General features: G+C 40.0%; 1 protein-coding gene across 2 annotated transcripts in view; it reads right to left on the bottom strand.

Annotated features, from left to right (window-relative positions):
* The window catches only part of TRABD2B (TraB domain containing 2B), a 257,922-nt gene that overhangs the window by 16,968 nt on the left and 217,615 nt on the right, over positions 1-23,339 (bottom strand). For both annotated transcript variants that reach the window (XR_008202202.1, XM_052665961.1), the window contains exon 6: positions 7,397-7,666. Coding sequence is in view for 1 of the 2 variants with exons in the window: in XM_052665961.1 (XP_052521921.1) it covers positions 7,397-7,666 (270 nt within the window). In the remaining variant the exon portion in view is untranslated. The remainder of the gene's footprint in view (positions 1-7,396; positions 7,667-23,339) is intronic.

The raw sequence follows: 23,339 nt of genomic DNA, 5'->3' as shown, positions 1-23,339 counted from the left end.
CAAGGAATAAACGCTGCCACACTGCCTCGTCCAGTAGGAAAGGAAAAGACATAGAAAGAATCCTAGCTATGTCTCCTGCAGTCTGCACTAATGCCATATGTCAAAGACATGCTGCTTACTAGAGACATGCTCCATATCAAAGAGGTTCTGCTGAAGGCTCCCAAAGCATGCACTTCCACTGATATGGACTGACAGAAGTAATTTGCAGTGCTTATAGAATTGCAGCCTCCTGTGAGATGAGCCCAGAGAGTTGGAGGTGGCATCCATGGTCCAGGGGTCTGAGGATGAAGATGGAAACGGTGAAGGGATCCTCCTGAACCCTTCTTTGCCAACCACATGCAGCCTGTATTAAACAGGGCAGGAAGAACAAGTAGAAGAGAATGAGAAAATTCAAGCAGAGAATGGTGAACCGGGGAAATGAAAAGTAAACAGGTTGTTCAAGATTATGAGCAGTCCCAGCAGCAGGTGTGGGAACGAGACAGCATTGGCTAGGAAGGAGCAGAACATGTGGGGATGTGCATCATTGGAAAAATGACAGTGAAGAGATTATCAGAACTCAGCAGCTGCTCATTTTTGAAACTGAATCCTAAGCAAACATTTTATTTGTGCTGCATCAGGCAGACTTTAAGCAGTTTAAAAAGGCTTGCTATGGCAGGACTACGTTTAACCAAAAATACATACAAATGAGATGCATATAAAAATGCAGTGTGGACTACCTTTACTCAGTGGACGCCAAATGAAAAGTAGAAAACAAGAAAAGAAGTGGAATCTCTTAATGAGTTCCATAAAACCTCTTGCATTGTGTTTTCAATCTTAATCAGCATCAAGAAGGAAGGAGCAGAAAGTGTTTTTAGGTACCCAGTGCTGAAAAATACCTCACTGTTCAAAAATCTAAGCTTTTATGTGCTCCAATTTTGTTACTTGCTCGCCTTGAAAAATATGGGTTTAATATTCATGATGGATTTAAGCTTCATGAAAATAAAATACCTAGCACATTGCCAATAAAGAGTTTAGTTTCACGAAAGAATGAAATCTATATTCCAATTGTCTACTTTCATGTGTTTTCATCTATTTTTAGTGTTCTTTATTTCTAATGAATTGATTTGCATGTATTTATAGCTTTCATTAATTTCATAGGTCCTACATACAGCTTCACACTCATAGTGGTGGTGAGATATATAAGAGTGAAAATAATAAACAGGCAAAGCCATTGCTTGTGTCTTTTGAAGTTTGCCAGTCTCTGTGTTTCATCACACTGGATCTGCATATTACACAGAACACCAGCAACATTCAACTATGTAAAATCAACAGAACAAAGTAAAGCACACATTTGTGTTTCTGTATCTAGCAGGTGATAGTGTGCCTGCACATCTCTCCAGCCCCATCTGCAGAATAGCAAATTTATTCTTTGACTTCACAAGGCAAAAGAAGTTATCAGTCATGGCCAGTTGACAGGGAGGGTCTATTAGCATGGAAATGCCAGTTTTGGACACAAATTTCAAGATTTCCCATCCATTACTGCAAATGCACAAGAGAATTCTGCGCTGAGCACAGGTCTTGCAGCCTTAATTAATACGTTGTGTGCACTCTGACTAACCTGATAATCCAAGAAGCCTCAACAAAAACTGTCTAGGGACAGAGGATATGTCATCACCATATCATATGTTACAGTCAGGAGATTTGTTTCTTATTTATACTGCACTGAGATATACTGTGATGATATTTTACTTCCATGGGAGGGCTTGAGCATTAAGGGCTGGTGAGAGGTGCCAACATTGGTACTTGCTGAAAGGAGGCATCAAGACATATGCTCATCTTAGAGGTTCAAGAGGAAACAGTGAGGGACTAAGGAGGGAAAAGTACAAAACACCTCATGTTTTGCTCAGGAGGAGCTGAGGAGCCACCTTTTCACAGAAGCATGAGTGCTTCTTATGATGCACTGGCACAACATGCTCAGAGAGGTGACAGAGTGGCTGCCCCTGGAGATGTTCAAGGAGAGGAGTTACACTGAGTGACACAGTAGAGAGAGGTCTAGGCATGGCTCGATGGCTGGACTAGATGATCTTATTAGTTTATCCAACCTTAATGATACCACAATTCTATGATCATCCCTGATTGGAGGGAGAGGGAAGGACCAACTCACACTGTTTCAGTGACCAAAGCATCTTCTTCGGCTCCCAGATAGATTTCCAACAGAATTCACTGAAAACTGGCCAAACTAAGAGCAGGTTTTAGGCCAGTCCAAGATACAAAGGTGCAGAGGAACTGGGATGGAGAATTGTTCAGGGGATATTCCGTGATCACTCAGCTGACAAACTACCTCTTCTGCCAAGCCATGAGATTTTCAGGGCATTTCTGTGCCATACTCTAGAGACTGGAGGCAGTTACTGATAGGGACTGCGATCATGAAAGTTTCCTGAGGAGGAAATCCTGCCAGGGGAACAGCAAAGGAAATGGCAGGCAGAAATGTTGGAGGAAAGCCAACGGGCCACACAACGCTGGCCCCAACCAGCAATGAGGTGTGACAAGGAGAGGGGAGGTGTGACTTCAACACACCTATGCTTCCACTGTTCCTGGCTGCTGGTAGGGTCCCCATGGGAGGCAGGTACACTGTAACGAGTTAGAAAGCCCCAAAGCTGCTTCCTAATCTTTGGCCTTTGGACAAGGTTAGGCTGAACACAGGGCATGTGCAGTGGGGACAACTATTCTGCTGGCTGCATGGAGGCTGGAGGAGGCAGCAATCCCCTGCAGTAGGCATGCAGCCTCCAGCAGTATCCTTCCCAGAGAGGCAGAGAGGGTAATTTAAACAAACAAGGCCCCAGTGATGGAAATTTCAATCTCAAAGCTACCATGTGAGGGGAAATCATCTGACCACAATTTACCTGTTAGACTTCAAAAGTGTCTAGGTCTCCTCTAAAGAAAAGCAGCCTTTTCTTTAATGAAGCTAAGTACTGTATTTCAGCACTGCGTGTTGTGAAAAGGAAGCAATTTGGATTCATTTACTGAAATTTACCCTTCAGATGCAGTTAAGTGAAATTAAAAGTTTGTCTGAGCTGACAGTGTTCTGTTTTCCATCACCGCATTGTCTTAAAAGAAAGGATAACAGCCTAAGTGCTTAAATTCCATCCAAACTGATAAGGTTCACTTTATACAGGCACACTTACTGCAGTTTATTACACACTATATCCCCTTCATCCATCACTGGTATATATATTTTTTCCTCTCTAAAATAACCATTGCTTATAAAATAAATTGATACTTGTGATGTCACTGCATTCATCTGGGGTTGTGTAGTCAGCACTGGGCTATCAGAAAAATGCCCTTTCCAATTACAAGGGAAATTCATTTCATTTCCCATTAACGGTAGGTTTTGCAGAGCTCAGCTTACATCTAGGACAAGAATCTCTTCTTTCTCATCACAATTCTTTTCCTTTAATTTCTTTTCTACGCAAGTGAAGCATCTGTGTGTCCTCAATATCCAAGTGCTGGCTCTGCTCAGATCTCTGCTTTGGCAATAGGAATGGATGATCTGCCCATGGATGATCTACCCTCTAATTCTTTCTACTCACTATTGTATTCCTCTTCCACACCCTCTAGCTGCCATTGCTCCTTCTAAGCCTCACACCTCCCAAACACTCTCCCAGCTACTAACTCTGCTTCCTTTTACCCAGGAGCCTCCCTCCCACCCTGCTGTAATGCTCCCACTCCTCTTGAGAGAGTGCTCCATTTGTTTGTGCTGTTGGTTTGTAACCTTAAGCTTTTTGCCTGCCCTAGAACAAAGGTGCAATGCTGATTTGGCCTTTGCTTGCTACTTTGAAACTTCACAGGCATTTCTCTGTTCTTTCAATTCACTTAGCAGCTCATCATGAATAGGCAGTGAATGATCTGTAATTAATTATATATATTATAGAGGAAACTGAGCTAACACAGTGTCATCAGGAACAATGACATACTCTGTGTGCCAGACTGCAGCCTTCCACTGCAAGGGCTTCGCCTCCCCTTCTTGCTGCCCCAGTTGGCTTTTGGCTATGAAAGCTAGCTAGAGTCTTAATACTGTCTGCCTTCAAATTCCTCCCAAAGGCAGGCTTCAGATCTGTAAAATCAAGTCATTAAAATAAAATAATAAAAAAAAAAGTCTTGCTACTTGAAATCTCCATTTCATTTTCATTCTCGAGAAACAATTTCAAACGTGAATTGTAGCCAGGCAGAACGTTTTCATCTTGTTTAGATTCAGAGGGAAGGAGGCAGATGGGAGAGGAAACCACAGATTTCATCAATGTTTTTTACTTTTTTATTAGCCTTCACTGAATTGTTCAGTGTAGCCAATTACCCAGGAGATCAGCAAATCTTAGTTCTGTCAGAGAAGAGGAGAAGACAGAGCAGAAGCTTTCTCATCCTCCACAGCAGTACTAGCCTTCAAACACATAAATCTAAACAGCGTCCACTCAGGGTTGCCAATTCGAATGTCTCAGCTGCTAAGACAGAACAAAAAGGAAAGGACAATCTCCAAGGTATAACTGAAAGTAAATACTAATAATGATGTGTGACATTAAATGATGACTCATTTTTCACGAGGCCATTTCAGATTGTAGCTATAACCTCAGATCAGACCAGAAAGACCGTGTAAGATGAGGTCTTAGTGGAACCATTAATTATGGATTTCCTGGCTTTTATAGGCTGGAGTCAGAACTTTGATGTTGCTTTAAGATTGTTCTCCTGTGTTCATTTCCTTTGTTTCTGTGCTGGTAGCTTAAAAAAACACCTTAAGATTTCCACAGGAGTGTATGAGATAACTGAGAAATCCATAGTCCATAAAAGTCCTGCAATTCATGGCTCATCAAATCCTCTAACCCGTGGTCAATAAAGCTTTGGAAAAAAGCTGTATGAACCACAGTCATTTCACAGTTCAACGAGGTACATACAAAAATCAGCAATCTGGCATAAAGTCACCTGGATTTGTCCCTGACCTGTATATTTCTCTCTGACTTTTCAGGTTGAAAGATGACTCAAACAGATGAATTCTGGAGACTTTTCACGGAAACAATGAATTTTACACAGCTTTCACTCCCCCCCAAAGTAACAATGAACTAAATCTCCCTATTGTGTCTCAAAATAAAGTTTCGGGTGAGTTAGGAAATTCAAATGGGAAGAAGAACCATGTGGAAAGCCATAATACTACATGAACAGAGCTCAGTCCACACAGAGTGGCTTTGTAGACAGACACAACGGTGCTCCAATTTAAGTCAGGTCCAAGTATGAGCTTCCAGTACTACCAGATTCCTCCCAAAATGAGTGCTAACAGCCTCACCCTTCAGTGCTGATGAACTTTACTGTGGTAACATGATGCAAGTCCATGTGTTTCTCTGCTGCACAAATAACACTTATTTGCCCATATTAGTCACCCTGTTTCTTCCCAAGAACAATCATGCATCAAAGCCTAGGGACAGGCACAAATTTCTGCTCTTTCCTTGCCAATCAGAAAGAAACCAGTTAGAAAGAACACACTGTTTACTGCCTTGTGCAAGGTCCAGCTTGCAATTAAAACTGATGAAACCCGACTGCCAAAAGCAGAATATGCAGCACCCAGTTTATGAAAGTTGAGATCCCAGCCAGTTTATGAAGAAACCAGGGCTGGTTTTGAGTCTCTGATTTAGCTGAACAGTTTGTAGTTTTTGTTTTGTTTTGTTTCCAGGAAAACAGCAGAAGTTACTCCAGAAGTATAGAAGAACTAAAGCCATCTGAAAGCACTAAGGCAAACTTCCCTTCCTCCAGCCCTTCCTTGCTTCTAGGACTGTAATCTCCCACTAACATCTCCCTGGGATCTTTCAGCAAGCAGGCGACACACAGTGTCTGGTTCATCACCAGCTTGGTGGGAACGGAAACCTGTGTTTCCTCATCCCAATCTCCATCCCTCTGAAATGGAAGTAAAGGGATAAAAGGTTTCAGTTCAGATGAAATCTCTCACCAGCGCAGAGTGAATAATTTAACTCTAGCCTGGAGAGCTACCCTTTGAAACACTTTTTCTAGGAATATTTAATACTGAAATAAAAACAACAAAAGGAACACAAGACTGCCAAAGCTATGCAAGCACTGCAGCTTGAAGTCCCCAGTTGCACATTTCCATAGCAGTATCAGGCCCAATATCCAATATCCTTTCTGTATAGATAAGATGAGGGCAGAAGGAACACGGCTAACTGCCAAACTCTTATAAGACTTTACTGTTTAAGGACTTCACTCATATTACACATGCAGTGAGCTGGATCAGACACACACGTGAAATGCTGGGACACCAACATTTGGCATCCTTCGGGTGGAAGATGAACAGAGAAGCCCCTTGTCTTTGGGGCAGCCAAACACATAGCACCAGATGCTTTTTACCTCATGCTAAAACATCTTCCACAGAGAGAATCCAACACTGAACAAATCTTGAGAAAAAAACAAATTAATTTGGATACAATTCTCCTTACCAAGGCTGGCATCAGCATCAGAATAATCCTACCCCAGTAAGATTATTATATTCTGCTGTAACAACACTTACATCACTCATCCTAAGAAAAGAATACAATAAAACTCAACAGAAGCAAGGCAACTGCTCCTTTAAAAAGAATGAACAAAATAATTAAAAAAAAAAATACAGAACACAAGTATGTAGAGAGCCTTTTTCATCGGTAAAAGGAGAAACTTGTAAGAAACTCTGACTTGTTTGGAATGCAAAGCATTTAGATGTTGTGAAAATGGGAATGACTTTGCCTGTTCCTCAGTTTCCCAAGTGTAGAAACATACAGCAATGAATACTTCTGAATATTCAGAATACTTCTGAAGGATGTGCTGTGATTTTCAGATGCAACATACCCTAAGTTGGTTCTAACAAGCCATAAATAGATAAGTTGTTAGACAGTCAGACAGATACATACACACCCAGTGTGGTTAGACTCAGGATGCTTAACTTTGTTGTTTCCAAGGCAACAACAGAGGTGTTGGAGGTGTTAAATACTTTCAGTATCAAAATATTGAAGATTGAAAGTTAGGTAAGTTAGATATGTCAGAATCTTAAAGTTTGGAAGATGGCTCAGTCTTTGGGCTGAAAACTGACAGTAAAGATTGGAAAATTATTACTGGATAAGAAGGGGAAACAATATTTTTCTTTTTTTTTTTTTTTTTAGTGTACTTTCTCTGTATTTTAAGCATTCTAACCATCAGCTTTCGCTCTTGACTTTTAGATTAAATATTCCTATTAGCCTTCCTCTGAGTTCCTCCTTATGTTCCAAAAACAAGGCCTTACTCCTCATCTCTCCCATTTAGCTTTTCTCCAACCTGTTGTATGGTCGACTCAACAAAGCTGGAATCTGTAAAGGGCAGCAGGAAGAGGACAAGAATCATAAAAGTTATGACTCACCTGTCTTCTATCCGAACCCAGAGGTCATTGAACTGCCTCTGGCGATGGTGTTTGTGCTGTTTCTTGTGCCATTTCTTTTGTCTGCCAAACTCTTCCAGCTGGCTGATGCTGTCTGGTAACAAGAGATGAGGAGACAGGCTGTCTTCTTCATCCATCTGTAGAGGCTTCAGGGAAGGAGATGTCAGTGGGACCTGTTCAGAAAGCTGCAGAGCAGGCAGGGCTGTTGCTGAGGACTCTTGTAAGGCAGGACTCATCTTGGTCATTCTTGAACTGCAAAACATATTTGATATGTATTTGATAAGTAAGTTGAGAGATAATGCTAAGAAAAGGTGAAAGCAAAGGACTATTCTTGTTGAGTGCTGCTAGCTGCTAAGGTGTGCCACGAGAGAGGCTTTTGCTCTGGAACAGTGGCGAAGCACAGCAGTGGCGTTTCCTAGAAAACTATCAAGTAAACTCTAAATAGCAAAACTCTGAGGAAAACTACTCTTAACTTATATTTTATTTAGCTTATATTTAACTTGTTAACTAACGAATACCTTAAAAGATGCAAAAAACCCCAAATAAGATAACAATAGTTCCCTTTTTTTTTAATACAACTTTGGACATCATTTGTTGGAAACAAATCACTGTTTTGACTGCAACAATAATTACACTCATTCACCCAAATTAGGGCTAGCGACAGGGAAGCCCAGGCTGTTGACAACAGCACAGTATAATAGAAAGGCTGCTGGGATAAGGTTTGTGAGACCCAAACTCTAGCAGTTTCTGTGTACTGGGGAAGTGAAGCAAAAAAAAAAAGGAGGTAAATGGCCTCTCTAGGACCACCATGAAGCTATACTACCAGAGCTCTTAACTGCTGTTTGAAATACTACCATCTCTTGCATCACTCTTGAACTGTGCAGCAAAAGGCCTTCTATTGACTTCATCTTCTAGAATTTCACTAATTTTAGAAAAAAAAAGTCAATATAAACTCTCTTCTTTGATATGCAGCCATGTTAGCTTGCATTTGAGAGCCAAGATATCTGAGACAAAAATCTAATAAAGCAGTACTGACACAAAGTGATTTTTTTTTCTAACTTCAGCGAAAGTTTCCATTTGGTCTTAATTGCAAAAAAGGAACTTTTTTCTGATGGCCCAATGAGTTGTAGGTAAAGAAAATGGAAGAGAAATAATAGCCAATATGAAGCTGTGGTCTGCAAAACTATTTCTATTACATGGATGCTATCACTTTTATGACAGAAACGATTAAAGCCACGTGAAAAGTTTTGCCTCCTGAGTGAAACCAGCAAGATATTTTTAAGAAAAAGTAATAAGAAATCCTAAACTTCATTGGTGACAATGTACAAAATGAACTGCAAGTGAAACCACATGTTTAATTTAAGGAACATTTAGTTCCAAAAAAAGTCACATCTACTACTAATGGCAGCCTTTTTTTTTTTCTTTTGTGCTTTTGAAGTCCATTACAATAGCACTCAGAATCATTGTCTACTGCATCACATTTTACCTACAGCTCCTTCCAACAGCTACTGTGCATTAATTGCTGCTACTGGGAGAGAGACTCACTGGCAAACACTGCAGTAATTTTGTCACTGTAGCCAACAGTAATGACATCTTTCAGAGATCATATGACAGATGCGGAAAAGAAAGATGCTTGTTTAAATTAATTCTAAAATTCTCCAATGAACATTCTTTTCATTAATAAAAGACAAGAAAATCCCTATTTTGTGGGATTTTTTTCCTTTTTTTTTTTTTTCCTTTCCTTCTCCAAGCATTTAGACTTTTCTTGAATCAGTTTCAAACTCATTCATACTCATCCCATGCTCTATTTTACATTACAGAAAGATCTGCTGGTACTGGCTATCTTTTCCTAGTAAGACTTTCTTCCACGATTCATGTTGAGCATGAGGTTTCATCATTGCAGCAGTTTTCTTTCTCCAAGAGAGATCTTGGAACTCTCTGAAGTTTTCACAACTTCTTAGACTGAGAGACACAGATCACAGTCACTCCACCCATGGCTGAAGCAATGTCATCTGCAGAGTCATGTAGAAGGAAAGGCTCTCACAGATTTGCAGTGGATAAATCCTTCAGGTCACAATAGACATAAAGGTTATGGCATGCAGAAACATCTTAAGAAGGCAACAGCATGGAGCAGATGCAAGAAAACAAAGTTGACAAGCAGTGTGAACATCATGGCTGAAAGTGATCTACTGCCCACATTTCTCTTTCCATTGACTTGTTCTCAACAAAACTCTACCTCACGTTCTGATCAGTCAGCAATGAGATCCCATCTGCAATCCCCTGAGATGACAATGGCAGGAGCAGCCACCACATCAGACTCGATCTGCCAGTTAAACCCTGGGGCCACCACTCTGCTCCTTGAATGTTTTTAGAGACATCTGAACACATACTTTCCACCATTTAACACCTACTATTCTGTTACACATGTTTATCTTGCTCTGAACTCCTAGTAAACTGGAATCGGTGGAGAGGTGTTTTTATGGGTTGAGATTTTAGAAACCACTTAAGAGGAACAGCAGCTCACTTCTTATTAAAATTAACGACTTCGGGCATCAAAATCCCAGTGGCGGCTTTGAAAGCTTCTGGCTTAATTGTTTCCACTGCCATCACATGAGCCACAGGTTGTAAACTCAATATTCCAGAACATTCTTTGGGAGGAGAATAAATAAACACTGAAGAAATGTTAAAATGCTGTAACCCGAGGAGGGTTATAAACTAACCACTTGTTCTTTAGAGTTGACATATAGGGAATAAATCTGTTGTGGCAACTGTGCATTACATTTGGTCAGTAATGTTCCATTATTCCTGTACTACTACTGATTACCTCAAGATCTAAGAAAGGCTGTTGGAGATTGTATGTTGACACATGCTCACTTCTATGTTTTAAACTATATTGAAGCTTTAGAATACTGCGCATGGGAGGAGTGAAATATCTCTCTATAAATACTTGTAGACTCAACATCTCTTCCAAATAATTAAAAATATAATCACACAGTATAGAAAAAATTAAAAAGGTCTAAAAAACATATAGCAAGAACAACTGAAAGCCAGTCATCAACTTACAGACTATACGGAATGATTTTTTAAAATTGAATTCTTAATGACATCTAGAGGCATGGTTTTCCCTGATCTGATTACCATTCTACAGATATTTAACCAGAAATAAAACTTTCAATCCATCTGAATATGCATATTTAATCCAAATATATTGTATGAGTATTTAAAGATATTGTAATTTATGGCAGGCTTCCTATCAGATGCCCACTGATTTAATTAGAATGTATTTGCATTCTGGATATTTTCCCCTAGAAAATGATGGCACCATTCTCCCTCTCCCTTGGTTATTTGCAGTAGGATACTTGAGCCATCAGTCTCTTCACTGCATAAAGCTTTACCATGAGATTCACTGATTATTTCATGGACTATTTCATGCCTTTCCTTCCCAACACACTGTTAGCACAGCTGCACTGCATGAAACCATGGGGATGTAATATACTTTTTTTTTTTACTCCTTCACTTCTGCTGAGACAGCTTTCCAAGATACAGAGTTATTTTTAAATCCAGAGAAAAGCAGGACTAGTTTTCACTTTGTGAGGCCGCAGTCCTTTTCTCAAAAAACTGTAAGAAATACCCAAATATTTGGACCAAATATCCTGGTCCATACAAAGACCTCAGAGATTTTTTACGAGTAATTCGATACAACTCCAGGCTGAGAAGTTCCACCCATTTTTAAGTGTAAATGCCCACATGGGATCATCTTTGAGAAACTCAAAGTATTTCAGACCCTTAGGTGTGTTTCTCTCATACCTGATCTTAATTTCTTCCCCTGGGATGTACAATCCCATGGAATACGCTCTCTAAAATCACAAAGTCCAAATAAGAAAATCAGAATACCTCAGCAAGTAACTTAGGTTTCTTTATCCTAGAATACAGAACAGTGAAAACAGGGAAGCATTTATTCTTATTCATTCTTGAAAGTGCTTAATCCACAGACAAAGATCCCTGTGGTTTTGTTTCTCTTCTGGTGGATTTGCCATCCTTTTCTAATTCTTTTCAAGAATTAAAAGAACAAAACAAAACATGCCAGTAGTTTAGGCAGAGTTGTACGCTCCATTAGACTGCCTCAGCATTCCTCTGTCTTGCGGTTTCTAGTGCCTTTGTGTTGGCACTGATAATAGAAATTTGTCTCATCATCAGGATTTGCTAGGCTTACAGAAGGAATCTGCTCAAGAAAACGAAATTAACATCATAAAGTTTTGTACTAGCTTACTTTCGCAATCCTCAGGCTTGTAATTGCTAAGGTTCCACTTTCGCGCAACCCCAAGCCATCCTGGAGTCCAGACATGCCCTTCTCTCTGCCCAAGACAAAACACTGCTCCTGCCCTCCCAACAGCTTCCCAATTTCTACAGTTCAGAGGGCTGAGACCATCTCTAGACTTGAATGCCTCTTCCACAGGGTGAACTGGAGCTGCCATGCAAACATCACACCTTGTCTTCAATGATGGGGATATTTGCAACATTCAATTCATTACTGTCTCAGGAGCACCAGGTAGAGCAAACCTTGCCAACACACCTCTGCTCACTGATGCCATCAGGGTACTAATAGTGACATTTAGGGTGAGTTCTACTACATCGGCACTCAACATCAAACCTCCCATGGTCTTCAGCAGGGCCAGGAATTTGCCCTTGCTGTAGCTAATGACAAAGATCTGCACAGAAACATCCTCTTACAGCCAACTGACTTCCACTGCTGCTCAGTAACAACAGGGAACCTGATCCATGAGATAAAGCTTCTTAAGCATGTTGCTGCACATACACGTTTTCCACGCAATTAAATCGGAGTACCTGTCAAATCCCTGCCTGCCTATTCATCTGAGGAAAATGCTCTGATTGGCTTAATCGTAATTAGGTTATTTTATGTAGCATGCTCTTGCCTTAGGCTTGTTTACTACAGCTAGAGCACTGCCATTTCTTAACAGAATTTGGAAACAAAGTTATTTTCATTTTTGCACCATTCTGCAACTCACCATCAGTTAAATTAGGTTAAGCAATTAAATTAGATTACAGTCTACCAAAAACTTGGATGGTACCTCTGGACTCAAAAGCCACATCAGAGCGTATGTCTGGGAAGAACCACTGCTTTCCAAGGACTGTGACCTTAGTTTGAGAGGGAATTTAGTTCTCTGTACAAACATATAAATGCAAATCCTCAACTCTATGCATAAACAAAGTGAAAAGCTTGTGAGGTCAAGATATTCCCATGGATTTTAATATTTTCTTTCCTAGTTTCGAACTATAAAATGCAAAATCTGTGTAGAGGTTTTGCTATTCCATTTCATTAAAAGCAGAGCACAATTGGGGCGTAGAAAAAACTTTTTTTTGCAATTTGAGTGAATTTGCAGAAAAAATAAGAGCTCTGAAACGTCTCTAACATGCCATTCCCACATTTTCAAATGGTCTTTCATTTCACAAATTCAAAATGTTTAATTTCAGCACTTTCTGAAAAAAGCTTTTGATTATTTTTCTGAGTCTTCTGTTTTCAAAGACTTAAATGCTACAAACTGGCCTTTTTTGTTTAAAAATTGATCTCGATTATAAAGAAAAATCCAGCTAATAAATAAAAATGACAAAAACCAACACAACCCAATGCTGGCTTCAAAGATGTCCTCAAAATATTCCTTTTCAATTTGCTCTGAACTTATTTCTCCTTTCTTGACTTCATGGTTCAGTTCCTGAACTAAATAATCCTTTGTTCGCACTACTTTAGTGTATAAGCAGCACACTCCAGCCACAGAAGATGGGCTGTGCCCACAGAGGAGGAATGGGCTGACTCTCTAGTTTTGCTTTCATCTTCCACAGTAATAAATATCCTTTCCTGCTCTTGAGGCACACAGAAGAGAACAAAACCTCATCTCAAACTTTATACTCCAAATCTTGGCTGTCTTGATATTACTGTACCTTTTTAGCGTTAAGCTATTAATGCCTAGATATTCACAATACTGCTTCTTTTGGAGCCTCACTGCTTCATGGAAGCTGTGCTTGCAGCCCTTTGGGTAGAATATGTATCCTATAGCCCAAGACAGTCCATCTCCTACTCAAGCATCCCAGCTCAACATGGATCATGCGACTTTGCAGCTGTCCTGCCTCATCTGGTTTGTTCTAAAGTCTTCACAAAAGGCAAAAAGGGCCAGGCGTTCAAATTACGACTTCTGCATGCCCTTGCACCACTACAAGATCTGTCATTTCATATTAACTTAATTGTTCAATCTTCTAATGAATTTTTGCATGCGGAATTTGCCAAGAATTTTCAATATTTCTTCTGTTTTTCCCTGCAGAAGCAAATGCTAGAACATTATCTCTGAAGGGGAAATCCTGACTTCCACCCAAATTGATTAATAATACATAAGTTTTCTGATGAATCTTAAGTGACACAATTACCCAACAAAAGAACAATTTAGGCTCACATTTTTATTAACCTGGAGTATTTTCAAGCTTTATTCCACACTTTTTTCTTTTTTCCCCTGAAAACTATTATTAACAAAAGCAAATATATTACTCTTTCTTTTTAACCTAACTTTTTAATAAGCACACATGTATTACTTTAATAAAGAAGAATGGTGGACTAATAACTGGGCAATGTAATCTGCTTCCTCTTTATAAAAATTTCAGAGCTTTCAATGTTAGCTTGAGGTGATGTCATATTAATTATACACAATAGATTTTTCAGGTACTGGAAATTAACTTCCATCGTTCATTACTTTTTTTGCAAAGCATAAAATTTATATCCAGTTCAGCTCAATATGCAACAGTGAGTTTCTTGAAGTGTAATTGTGATTTTTGTGAAGTTTTGTTTTGGACTTTGATTTTGAGCCAATTCTAGAGCATTTTGGTTTGGTCAGTGTCTGAGAAAATAGATAATGGTGACCAAATGCCAATAACTCATCTCAGCTGTTATGAACTCAGACTCCAGAGACTAGAAAACATCCTTCTTTCTCCTCCACTTGCCATAATCAAACTAGAAATATTCTCCAAAACTCATCCCCCTTCTACTTCTATTTTAAGTTAATGGAGCTCCTGTTGTCTATGGCTGTCTGCTCCTCTCCAGTCAAAGTCAGCTTTTGGGACACAGCTGACACTATATCCATGGATAACGGCATGTTTGCAAACTCAGCTGAAAAAGTACAATTCCCAAAACAAACCAGACCTCTGCTTAAGCATTAAAAAAAAAAAAAAAAAGAATTAATTTGTTCAATCCCAACAGTTCTCATACAGACAGGTTTTGAGATTTAGAAGACTGACAAACAAACAAAAAGGAACACCTCAAAACTGGCTGCTAAATTTTATTGATTCCTCAGTAGAGTTACTATTAATATATAATGATTGTCTGTGTCTTTTTTGCTTGCTATCCAAACTGAATTCTCCTCCCAGATTTTGTCCTTTGGGAACAACTTTCCTTTCTCTACTGGATCCTCTGGATAGAAAAGCATCTGCAGGAACACATACTTCTCATCACATCTTAAAAAGATACTCTCTGCAGAGACATCAACTGAGCAAGGTACTAAATGTCTAGCTTGGTGCATTTTCACAGATTTTAGACTTAAAATAGGGGCAGACTTTTCATTGTATGCCTGGTGCTGTTCACTTCCTTCCCCTGATGGTTGTGAAACTGGGCTCTAACAAAGGTGAGATAGGCATAACGTGTGTATCACAGATCTGTACAAGCATGGCAACATGTCTTCATTGAGTTTCCTGTTCAGCCTAAGCTCTTATATTTGCAAGATGATAGATCACATAGGCATATAAGTGCCTCCAGAAGAGATACATGGGCCACTAAGACTGAGCAGCAGGCAGAAGAGTGGAACCAACCAGCCCTCAGAAGATCATGCTGTAAGAGATGCAACATCTCAGTTACACTGAGTTCACTTTTCCTCTCTATAGCTGATGCTGTAAAGCATCTGCTTAGCCATTAGTGGCTGCTGAGCTATAAAAAGGAACACAGAGCCAGTGTGCCTTTTTGTGCCTTTCTCCAAAATACTGTTATAGCCCATCTGTGCTGTTTTTATCACAAAGCTTGAGTGCTTCCAAGAAAAGAGCTAAACTGTTATCATAAATCCTATTCAGACACTTCTACCTGTCTGTGGGCATTTGTCCTGCACAGTAATGGACAGAGCCTTTGAAACACAATGAAAACAGGAGAACTCTTCCTTCAAAATCCACTTGCTTTAATGTCTAATGTTTTATCAAATCTGATGTTCAATGACTACACATAAGGTCTATCTATATATTATCCTGGTTTCACTTGATTTCCCACTCTACATTAACTCATGCTGACAAAACTGCTTCTATCAAATATTTATTTCTGCCTGACAAATCCATCCTTCTCTGTTAATGAAGCATGTAACTTGCTGTTGATGCCTTTTGGAAGAAAAGGAGATACTTTATTCACTTTTTCTCGTTGTTGTTAATTGAAATCAATGAGACTAAATCTTAAAATACAGTCTGAAGATCTACGAAGCATCTGAGGCCACAAGAAAGATTGATTGTTAATGAGTTTAGACAAAGCACACCAGCTAGCTACAATCATGATGGCCTTGTTCCTCTTAGAACAAGAAAACTGTTCATCTCCATCATCTCTCTCCAATGCCAGTTCTGGAATGAGAGGCTCCTGCCCACCACACTGTAGGTGTGCTGACAAGCATTCTCAGGGGCTCTTAATATAATCTCTTCAGATTTAATTTATCAGTGAAAAAAAACCGCAAGAAATTAGACAGGGCATTGGCAGGAACCAGAACCTTCTGTTCTCAAAAGGTTTGGTAATCTAAAGTTACTACGTTAAAAGAATATATATCTTATTCAAGTGAACTGTCTTATCTGTCCACGGAGACTGTCTCTTCCTTCACCTTATGGGATCAGCTCATCTCTGGTGCATGGAACACACACTTCATTTTCAAAGGGTCTGGAGGAAGAAGGGCTCAGTTTCAGCTTTTGCTTCTGCCTTCCTATCCTGCACTGAGCATTATTATTTCCCAGTTCTCCTGTAAAGGTCTTCATTTTTCCCCTCATTATTTCGTAGGTAGTACTCCTATATCTCAGACCACCTTACACTGTAAGTGCTGAATTTGCAGCACAAGTTGGGGATGAACCCTTCACCAAAATGTCCCCATAGGAAATCTCAGGCCCCCAACAAGTCCAGGCACAGCCCATCAAATCCCTGTAGGGAAGGGATTGCCCAATGGTTTGGGGGTTAGTCATTTAAATAACACTGAACAGCCGTGCTGTCACAGTTTCCCTCTGGGAATTAGAAATTTCTTTGTGCCCCAGGATTCCACTCACCATAGGAATAAACTCCCCACCTCACATTAAGGTAGTGAGAAGAAATTGACCGGGTTTTAAGAGAACCTGTGCTACCAGGGGATGCGTGGGCCAGGCTGCAAAACTGCTTCCCTCTGTTGTTGAAATATTACCCACATACAATGTTTTAATTAAAACCACAGAATGATTCATCTGACTCATCTCTCTGCAATGAGAACAAAGCCTCGGGGCTGCCCCACTGGGATCTCTGAGACAGAGAAGTTATGTTGAATTGAAGCATGGGCTCTTCCAGCAGTGGTCTTTTTAAATGAGCATCCTACCCAAAAGATAACACCATGCACACAAGTCTGTCTGTCTCTCTATTTTCCCCCTTCTCCAATAAGGATTTGACAGTCAGTTGTAACAGAAATATCCCAAGCAGCAAAGGTATTACAATAGATTATGTCCTTATTTGGAATGAAAATATGCAGGAAGGAGAAAGAACTTCTGAGAAATGGTATGAGTTCAGCCCTCACATAGATCCAATGATTAGAGAACTCACAGGACCCTTAACTCTCATACTGACCAGGGGTTTCTCGAAAGGGAAGGGAAAGCAAAGGGAGAGGGATGTGTGACAGGGCACCTCAGTGCTGAAAGAAGAAAATGAATAGGACAGAACAGTTGGAAAGGACCTTCAAAGATCACCATGTCCAACTGCCTGAACACTTTAACCAAAAGTTAAAGCACAGAATTAATGGCATAATCCAAATGCCATTTGAACACAGACAGGCAGTAGGCACCAATCTCGTTATCAGGAAGCCTTTTAATAGTGTTTGACCTCCGTGGTGGTACAGAAATTTTTCCTAATGTCCGGTCTGAACCTCCTATGGTGCAGCTTTGTACTGCTTCCTATCATTGGTCAGAGAGAAGAAACCAACATGTCCCTCCATTCCCTTCCTTAGAAAGTTGCAGAGAGCAGTAAGGTAGCCTCAAAGCCTTCTTTTGTCTAGGCTAGACAAAACTCAAGCCTCTTCTCAGGACACATCTTCCAGCCTTTAATTAAAAAACAAAATGTCTCTTGTTCCATGACTTCATCTGAGAATTTTAATGTGCATATCATTTGCTTTCTTTCACTGATCTGAGTGGGAATTGCAGACCATTCAGCAATGATTGCATAATATAAACATTTAAATACACAGAAACTGATGTAAATTTGTGTCTCCTTTTGTAAAACAAACAAACACAATAACCTGCTAATTCTGCTTTGCTTGAAGTCTATATCCTTTCTACTTGAGGAGGATGTTTCCAAAGTTGCCTCAGGGATTTAAGAACTCTGTGTCTGCTAAATGTCAATAGAAGTTGCACTTCCCATTTCACTTGTGGCCAAAACCCATCATCTACACGTATGTTCGATACACATGCAAAACACTCATTTAATGTAAGCAAGAAATCACATGCCTCTGGGGGCAGAAAGCTGACTGCCTCGGCAGAAATGCAAAGCAAGGTTTGCTTTGACAAAAAGATTGCAAAAAAAAAACCAAACTCAACAGTCTATGGATTTACTGCATCCCCTGACTGTTAGTTAATGAGCTCCTGGGTGACACTACTGAGGGAAAGGACATATGGCAAAACTCCATGCTTGCCCAAAGTTGGGGGAGATTAAGGTATACTTAAGCCCTTCAGCAAGCAGTGCTTGCTTTCCTCTTCAGAAATCATGAGGAGACAGTACCACAAATGTATTCAAGATCCACATGAACTTTGTTCAGCTACTGGAGTTTATGTTTCAGGGGTATATAAAGCACAGAGACACAAGGAGAGGGGCACATAACATTATTAAGCTCTTGAAGATCGCCTCAGTCTCACTCCATAACTTGGCCTTTGCTTAACGATGCTGGCACTTATACAAACTATAGCATTCAGCAAAGCTCCACACCAGCAGAAAGCATCGCAGAGGCTGAACAGCAGCCCAGTGCGGTCCCTTGTGATAGAGCTCTGGACAGGCTGTATCATTTTTCTTCAATGGACGGGGGAAGTGTTTATCTGGGAAGCATTTCATATCAATGACTCCGGGGAACTGTTTAGCTTTCCACAAATAGGCTGGTATGCAACTTCCAAGCACTCCCTATGGAAAACTTTGGAACACCAGCCATGTCTTTCCAGCGGGGATTTCATGCAGTTAACGCTCTGCATTTTTCATCCTGATTTATTCCTGCTTCACCTTGTTTCAAAGTGCTGCACTCACTTCAAGTGCAACAAGGGGGTCAAACTCTGCAAATGTGAACTTTGATTACCAGAAACTTCAGATTCATATTGCCTGTTCAAACATAAACAGAGATGTGCTATCTTGACAGAGCCATTTCTGTGACTGCCTTTATTTTTGCAAGAGTAATCTGGAATTGTGAAACTGGGATTAGATTCAAATCTTGTGTTCCACAAGGTTCCACAAGATTGCACAGGGTTTGAATCTGGGTGTCAAAGCACGTGGACTCTTCTAACTTTGCTGCTGATTTGCTGCAGGATAGTTGGAAAATCTTGAATTGATATATTTAATGGAAGTCAATGGAAAGGATTCACTGTACTCTTACTCACAAACAAGAGCACCAAATTAAGTCTCATTGATCAGGACAAGCACAGTGGCACTTGTATAGATGAGAGCTGGTCTGACTCTCCAAACAGCAGAAATAGTGGGCAGTACTGAAATCCGAGTCCTCACATCAACACCGATGCCCTGTGGGACCAACTGCTGGAGTCAACAAGACTGTGGGACCAACTGTTTTCTTGAACTCAGTAGGACTCATGGCTACACCAGGTGCAAATGCAGGCTAATTGTAGACTAATTTAGGCTGATATAAACAGATGTGGCAGACAGATAGGCACTGCCAGGTTCACAATAATCACAGTACTCTAAGTACTCCCACTGCCTCCACTGTTAAGTTGGAGTCTTCAAGGGCTGTCACAGTGGCAAAGGATCAATTTTACAGAATCACAACTGCGTGCAATTAACATGAAAGAGAAATCAAGGCTGAGGTCCAGAAAGATCATCTATTTCCTGTCAGTCTTTGCATGTATTAATTCTGAAATTGCAGTGCTGTAGCATTGTCTTCATTCAGAATGTCCTTCCACTGTATCAGTTGACACCCATTACGTCTATATGTATACACTACATCTGATCTGTGTTTCCTCCCTCCTGTTTCTATTCACAGGTCCATTTTTCATTCTCCCTGGAATGTAGAGCATTTGGGAGTGAAGGTAGAATGCCAGAGTCTTTCAACACCCATTAATAGAAATTTGTTTTATTAATTTAGATTGTGGGAAGAAAAAAAAAAGTAACAGAGTTGATCCTTTGCTCTGAAATCATGAATCATTCTCATGTGCATGAGAAGACATGTCCTCTGAGACACCAGAGGCTGCCTCAGACAGAGTAAGTGATTAGAATTGCTTTGCTAGGGAGTCCTGAGTCATCAAACATAGCAGTTTAATTCCCAGGAAATGGGAAACATATTGGAATGACATTGACTTGTAGGGAGCATGAGCTCTAGAGAAGGGCGAACCCTTCAAAGGTTCTGGAGATCAATTCAGCTTGTGGAAAATTTTTAAAACTTGAAAGCTTCTCTGAAGCATATCTGATCTGGAGCTGGGTAACGTGTTCCCAACACATGATTTACTCTATGAATTAAACTCTTTACATATTTTACAGATTGCAGGGGAATTTACTTTGACTTCTAATAAAAATGATTCAATGATTATGACATGGAAAATATATTCTGACTTCAAGATATTCCCTGTGACAAGAGCTTCATATATGCACTGTTCTTAATTTACTAGATCTATTGTAAGAACTTATGTTTTTGGTGGTCCTGTTCCTGCTCCTAGCACTTAACTAGGAAGAGCAACTGACACACATTCTTTCTTGGTCTGACTCTTCACCATGCTTCACAGACATTTCTGATCCAAAGTTGGGTCAGGGCCAACGCAAAGCCACTCAGATTTGCTGAGATAGCACAAGTTGTTAAAAGTGAGACTATTCTGCACTGAAGTAGATGAGTAATGGCACAAGATTTCATCTCATATGTATGTAAGAGTGACCCACTACTTGTGGGGGCAATTCTGAAAAGTTTAAGCAAATTTCAAAGGCTGCCACAATTAGATCTGCAAGGTGTGACTTGACTATGTCAGTGGTCACAGAATTGTTCTGGATCATTTCTAACCTCATTTGGAAAGTGAGACTTGCACTATAAACACCCGATTACTTATGGAAGATGGAAGATGTATTTATCAGTAGAAAACTGTTTTCCAACCCTTTTTCTTTTACAACAATGTTTCCAAAAGAATTTTGGGTGAAAGTGTTGATGAAAAAAGTCATTGACTACCCTCTTGTCCTGTTCCTTTTAGGAACTCTTCAAGCAAAATTACAAGTAATTACACTCATGTTGAATCAAGTAGCTCTACTGATTGCAGCACAATCCACAGACCTCCTGGCTGAAAGAAGAGCAGTCAGCTCTGGAAGAGGAAAAGCTATCTAGCCTAATGTGTGAGGTCTCTTTGCCCGACAACGTGATAGTGAAGGTAAGGGAAGTCAGCACTGCATAGACAGAATGACAGCAAACAGACCACAAACTTCCTTAGATAAACGACATCTTTCAAACCACACAATGCCACTTGATACCTTTGTGCCCCTTGAGCTGTTACAAAGTACAGCTGCACTTCAGCCCAGATTGATATCGCTTGGGACTGAGGCCATCAATCCAAAGGCTGAATACACAAACAGAAAATTGATGTGATCTCCCTGTTTTGATATAATGCTGTAGAGAGGATGGTGCAGTTTTCCAAAGGGTTCCAAAGGGGACTCGACCAAATTCAAACAGGAGAGGAATTTGTCTCAAATTGATTAGTCATCTAAAACTAGCCAGATGCCTACTGCAAGCAAGTTGGGAAGGCTAAGAAACTCATAAGCTCTGCTCAAGAAATGTCAGTCTTTTTACACTGACTATAGTAATTATATGAGCATAACCTCCATTTTCTAATGATTCTTTCATGGATCCTCACAATCAAAGATAGGAGATAATCATTAACAATCTCGTGTCAGTGATGACCCTGCTCTAGCAGCTACTGGCACTGATGAAAGACTTGCTGTTGATGTGAGCAGTTTGCATCAGCTTTATCTCTAGTAACTACGGGCTAGAATTTTAATCTTACACTAATGACATTAGAATAAGAAGAGTTGGCTGGAAGCAGAAAAAGGATGAAAAAAATCAGCTTTCCTTTGGAAGGAAGGATTCCAAAATTTGGCTGAGAAATAAAGAACAAGTTCTGATAGTTTTTAAGTCTGCCAGGCTCTCCATGTTGACTATTATTTGATAGAGCATGAGATCCAAATCTCCTAAAACCGATGGGCTGCAAAGCAGCTGAAAACCTAGGAACCTTAGCACAGGCTACAGGACAGTTCATTCTGCAAGCTGCCTTTAAGCAAAAAGAAGCAAGCCCAGGCTCCCCTATGGCCCTTAGTGCAAGTTCCTGAGGAACAGAACGGTATAGAAAATGAATCCATTTTTCAAACTAAATTCTGCCAAGGACAAAATCTGATTACAGAGAACAGTAAATGGCCCACTGGGAACAACAGTCAAGCAAAATTCCTGAGAAGTTCTGTTCTGTATTCTTTCACCAACACCATGAATTAGCTTACACTTTTTTTTTTCTTTCTTTTTTTTTTTTTGGTAGTAAGTTGCTGAATTCCACTCTTTCAGAAGGCACTCAGCGTTTAAAGATAGCCTGAAGAACATGCAGACACACTGGCCCAAGGCAATGTGTTGCTCAGGAAGTGACAGGATAATTAAATTTCCATGGCTGAGAACTTGTAAGTTGACTTTGCTTCTCTACCATGTCTAGGAGCTTCTCTTTAATTTCTTTACCTCTACTAGTTACTTTGACTGGCTCAGATCTTATACTTTGTGGATGTAAGGTAATTATAGACAAAGAAAATTAAATCACAAAGGAGGATATTTCAAAAGTACGTGGGAAACCCTTGAAAATGTAATGTGTGTATTTTCATGACAAAATGTTGTAAGCATTAAGTTGTTATATTCTCCAGTATTAGACGAAGCAATAAATTTGCCAATGCACGCAGAAGAACCCCATTTAATCCCTGTACACCATTTACTGTAAATTACACTGTCAGAGGAAACCCCTAAATAATGGGTTTGGTTTTCTTCTGAGGGCAAAAAAACTTGTGAAGGGAGTATGATCTTCAGGCTCAGATCAAGTCAAAGATCCAAAGGTTTACAATAAGATTAAGGAGAATTGCAGCATCCCAACTGGGAGATTATTCCACCCACGGATTTTTCCCTGTCACAGAAGAGATGAGATCCAGAATAGCATCACATCTCCCCAGCTCTTTTTCCTTCAATTAATTCAGTTGTTCTCAATGGAAATACAATAGGTCTTATGATTCTTCTCTTCTCTTTTCTAATACAATCTTAATTATTTCACTTTAACTTGGGAAAACTTTAACAGGCTAAGGATGTCCCAAACACTAAGAGCTAAGAGGTTCATGACAGTGAGAGTGGAGGAACCCTTTCAGGTTGCCACCCTAAAGCCCAAGTTGCCCAGCAGTCCCAAGGAACATGGCAACATCTGG

Source organism: Tympanuchus pallidicinctus, unplaced genomic scaffold, assembly GCF_026119805.1.
Source record: "Tympanuchus pallidicinctus isolate F22 unplaced genomic scaffold, pur_lepc_1.0 scaffold7, whole genome shotgun sequence".
In the NCBI taxonomy this organism is placed as follows: domain Eukaryota; kingdom Metazoa; phylum Chordata; class Aves; order Galliformes; family Phasianidae; genus Tympanuchus; species Tympanuchus pallidicinctus.
Note: the sequence above shows the minus strand (reverse complement) of the source record. Positions and strands in the feature narration are given on the sequence as shown.